At 42.6% G+C, this 4,816-nt stretch overlaps 1 protein-coding gene across 1 annotated transcript; it reads right to left on the bottom strand.

Annotated features, from left to right (window-relative positions):
- Window positions 1-329: 329 nt before the first annotated feature.
- On the bottom strand, window positions 330-1,527 carry LOC103479424 (mid1-interacting protein 1-B-like). Its single transcript, XM_008433833.2, has one exon. The coding sequence runs from the start codon at window positions 1,507-1,509 to the stop codon at window positions 1,006-1,008; it is 504 nt and encodes a 167-aa protein (XP_008432055.1). The 5' UTR covers window positions 1,510-1,527; the 3' UTR covers window positions 330-1,005.
- Window positions 1,528-4,816: the final 3,289 nt, after the last annotated feature.

The raw sequence follows: 4,816 nt of genomic DNA, 5'->3' as shown, positions 1-4,816 counted from the left end.
TCATTAGTCATTTTTGTGTAACTCTCTAAGGGTGCAAATGTGTGTTCTGTAACACATTTAAGTTTATAGCTAAATGTTGCAAAAATTTTAAATACATGTTCGCAACAACCAGTTTCGATTAGTTRGATCCCTATCCTAAAAATATAACAGCCAACATATGTGACTATTTTTAACACCCAAGCAGTTAGTAGGTGTAGCATCATTGCCCAAAAAAAAAAAAAATATAGCAAACTTCTAAGTTGCAGTAACGGTGCGCTGAAATGTGAAAGCTGCTGATCGTGTGACATAAATGCAGTCAGGCAGAAAAATGACACTCCAAAAAGTAGTAMATTTGTATAAAAGTTTATTAAGTGCACGTATATTTATATGTTTTTTTTAAAAGTGCATACAAAAGTAATTGCTTGTTTTGACAGATGGACCTTGTAATAACAGTAATACCGAACAGGCTAAACGACAATAACAACAGAGACAAGCATCTCATGGAAACCCTCATCATTCTCCGGGCAGAAGAATTATCATTTGATTCCAGTTCATTGACCATGTAGGACACAAAGAGATCACGGGCAAGCTGTACAGTAAGCATCTGCCTCCTTCTAAACAAAGAGAACAAAAAATCTAAGCAAAACATCAGACCGAGCGAGTCAGCAAAAGACACATCCACGTGAACCCACTGACATCACCGTCATCTCGGCAGAGGAGATGACGAGTCATTTGACAGTCTTGGTTCAGTCCACTTCTTCCCCACGTTACAAGCTTTCGAGTGTATAGCTCGAGCGCACGACGGGGGGGGGTAATAAATACGTTAAATAGAGGCTTAAATAGTTTCGTCAATGTTTTTAATCAGGACCAAAGACCGCTGCGCTCTTCACCACCTTTCAGATAATTGTTTTCAACAGCAGCAGAAGTCAGGCCCGCTGAGGAAGAAAGTTCAGTTCAGCCAGTGAGCCTTTTCAATATATGTATTATAAAATAAATCTACAGTCCAGTTGGTGCGCGCGCCTCTCTTTACACGCCCCATCCTCCGATGCCAATTTCCTGTTTGTAGCGCTTGGTGAGCGAGTTGGCTTGCTGGGTCAGCTTGGACAGAACCCCCTGCAGTCCGGTCAGGTGGTACTGGAACTGCTTCTGCAGGTCCTCGTCCTCTCCCTCGTCCTCCTCCTCGGAGCACGACGCCGAACAAGAGGACATGGAGGAGCAGGTGGATGCGGAGGAGTGCGAGCGGCTGACTTTCATGCTCTCCTTGAGCCTCTCGTCGGCCGACGCGCAGCGGACGCCCCACTCCATGTCACTGCGGATGGACTTGAGCAGCTCGTAGTAGCTGTACATGTCCCCGTCTTCCACGTCCGACTTGAGGACGCCCATCTCCCTGTCCTCCTCCAGCGGGACGTCCCGCAGCAGGGTGGGCACCAGGATGGTCTGGTCCATGTCGTTCACGGCGCCGATGAAGCGGTTCATGGCGTTAAAGAGCGAGTTCTTCTGCTTGGAGGTTTCTGACAGCTGCATCATCATCTTGATTGAAGTTGCTCTGATTTTTGTTRTTGTTTTGTTTTGTTTCTGCTTCTCTTCTTCTTKTCAGGCTTCTTTGAGCTCTTCTCTTTCGTTGTGGTTCCCAGCTCTSGAGGATCCCTTCTTATAGCGGCTTCTGAGGCGGTTCCTAAAACCTGTTTGTCACGTTTGAAACCTGAACCGGATGACCTGAAGTAGCACAGAGACGGGAACATTAACACCTAGATCTGGTACAGTGGCCGTCTGCACAGACCGGTTGGACGGGCTCTTCTTTGCGGAACACTCATTCAGAAACAGGTGCAGATCTCATGCAAATAATAATGACAATTAAGAAAAAAAAAACAAAAAACTTAATACTAATATTTGCTTTTAATGCACATAAGTTTTAGACCCACGACTCATCCTTCTACCTCAGTGCCGGTGTTCTGTAGATCTTTAAAACATTCCCTTCCGGTGAAAGATGGCAAAGATTTAATCCACATACCACACATTCTGTTCTGATGAGCAAGTAGTTGGTCATGGGCGGGGCTGTGTCAGCCGCAGAGAAAATCAGGCCACTGAGCTGACGCACGGCAGCCAATCACAGGCCGGGGTTTGCTTCTGTCTGGGCGGGCCAAAAGCAAGGTGCACCAATGTGAAGCCAGTGTAGTCCTACTAAACTTACAGAAGAACCAAGCAACACGTGTTTTCTCTTCTAGTGAAGGATSAAAACGATCCAAACTTAGAAAGGACACGTTTGTCAGCTAGAAGTTTCCCGAACTTYTTTCAACTTGATGTCATTCGATCACAGCGATCTATTTTAGACTTATACAGTACTTCACAAAACCGTTCAAGCCACTTCAACTTTTTTTTTTCTCTCATTTTGGAGCATTACAACTACAGTTATTAGGATTTTATATGATAGACCAACGTAAAAAATAAACACTAGCATGGGCTGCTGAATGTGACCAAAAAAAACTCTACAAAATTCAGACTTTAGCTTGCGAAAATCCCCTATAGCAAGATGGTGCACCTACTACAATAAAGTCCAAAAAACCTTCAATGACAGACATTTTAGTGTTGTCGCTGTAGCCTTTGGGAATGCATCCAGCTATTGATTTTGGATGTTTTCATTAATCAAAAAAAGTCAATTTCCTCTCATGACCAAAATTATGCGTAGGCCGAATGGATTTATGTTGATTTAACTGGTTGTAGAATATCATGAAAACATGTTTCCYCTTCTTCAAGACAACTTCAACTTACGGATCTAGCGGGTATTCAGTAAAACTGCCAAACCCCGTCTTTAACTTGAAAGCAGTGAGTGCTAAACAACGCTTGGCAGCAGGATTTGGACTTTTTCCACTTCTGGCTCAAAACTAGAAATTCTGGATCAAACACAGCAGGCAACTTCCAACTACGGTTAGAATAGCTCCAGTGACTTATGAAAGATATCCTGATAGAGGATGTAATCGTTATATCGGGAAAAGTTTTCCATTTTGATGGGTGCAGGAACGTGCCCAGTGGCAGTCATGTTTGGGTATTTTCTTAAGGGTGACTGCAGTCCACCGGATTTTTAAATTACACATACACCCAAACTGTTGCACCAGCCGTTTTCCCGTAGAGAAGATAAACAGCTGAGCTTCCCCCCCCCACCCCCCCACGCCCCGCTACCCTTCGGCTGTGGGGTAAACACAGGGACTTCCACGACTCCTGCCACAAAAATAGCCTCTGGTGCAGTTCTTGTTACTGTATGTGCACTGGCTTGGTGGGAGGGTTCAGATTGAAATCTGAGCTCCTGTAAATACCTCTTCTCAAAATGAAACTATAGAAAGGTTTTCCCCCRCGCGCCCCACTTGCGTTGAAAGTTAAATGACATATGTGTTGGTGCCCCCTGAATGTGGAGACAGGTCAGCGTTATATAAAAAAGGATGAGCTCAGAGACCAGCGACGAAGCCAGACAGGAAGTGAGGCGGGCTGACCGAGACTATTTGCTGATAGCACAGGTTGTTCTGCATGGGAGGAGATGAGTAAATGTTTGGACATTGTTGCTGGGTAAGAATTAAGGGAATGTGAGCTGTGAGGTGGTAAAACCTGCTGGGTTCGTTTCTGTCTCTGGGTCCCAGCCTACTTCTGGAAGCCCTGTCTATGGTAAGTTTATTGTTCTCCTGAATCTCTAACCTAAATTGGGGCCGTAGAAATCTGTCACGTCAGACGCAAAGACTTCACATAAAACATCAGATGAAATCTAAGCTATTACATAAAGATTAGTTGTTGTTTTTTGAGGGGTTTTTTTATTTATAAAAAAGGTTTTCAAATAATGCGTTTGTTTATAGAGAGTCAAAGAACTATCTAAACTAAAATGACTGTAAAAATATGGTTGCCTTCTTTTCTAATCTTGAAATTATTGACTACAGGGCAATAATCCAAAGCACCTTAAGCAAATCTAAGTCTGAAACGCGACAAAAACATCTAAACAAAAAACTTCCCATTTTCGATGGCTTAGTCAAAGTCTGGGTTTAAATCCGACTGAGATGCAGGATTTGAACCGGTTGTTTGTGATCAAAAACCGTCCAACRAGGTGACCCCAACCAGTAGAAATGATGGAAGTCATATTATTTCTCCCCCCAATTGTACYGCACATGCATAAAAGCAATGGAAAACATGTAACACAACTGTGTAAATGGTTTATATCATACATAGATATAACAAAGATCTGTGAAAAGATGACCAGATTCTCAACAAAATGCACAAACAGACAATCATGCAACGTTAAAATATTGCGTTTYTATATTTTTGTGACTAGGTTGGGTAACCATGGCCTAGTTCTGTAGGCYAKACAAAACTAGCCTTTTTTCTTTCTGGTGATGTCATACTTTCTTCATCTCACCAATTTCAGGTGGTTAGCAGGAAAATCAGTTCAACACAAACCAGACAAAACTGGCTGCTCCTCGCGCAGTTGTGGCTGCAGCTAAACAAGAGTAAATTGTGTACAAACRCATGAGGTCACTGGTTGGATCTKGTTGTCCTGTGGCCTGGAAAGAACAATAAAACACATCAAAAGTGTAGCATTTACAATTCTTTCATCCGTAAATGCAACTTTGTATCTTTTAAACTTAGGAATCATTTAGAGGGGTTTTTTTCTATGCAAAGGGAAGACCCTTGAAAAAAATTCTTCTTACTTATATTTAAAATTGCTCAAATGTGTCATGGTGAAACACTTAAGTGCTCATTTTCGAAATCTGATGAAAAAATRCGTGTGATTTTCTTTTTTTCCMCAYCTGGTGACCATTTGTATTCAGCTTCAATGAGTCAATGTCACATTTTTGCCCAT

The sequence above is a fragment of the Poecilia reticulata genome, linkage group LG2 (assembly GCF_000633615.1).
Source record: "Poecilia reticulata strain Guanapo linkage group LG2, Guppy_female_1.0+MT, whole genome shotgun sequence".
NCBI lineage: Eukaryota > Metazoa > Chordata > Actinopteri > Cyprinodontiformes > Poeciliidae > Poecilia > Poecilia reticulata.
This window is presented reverse-complemented; position numbering and strand designations above follow the sequence as displayed.

Bases quoted from the DNA above. Each gene is read 5' to 3' on its own strand.
- LOC103479424 (XM_008433833.2), bottom strand. From the start codon at position 1,509: ATGATGATGCAGCTGTCAGAAACCTCCAAGCAGAAGAACTCGCTCTTT.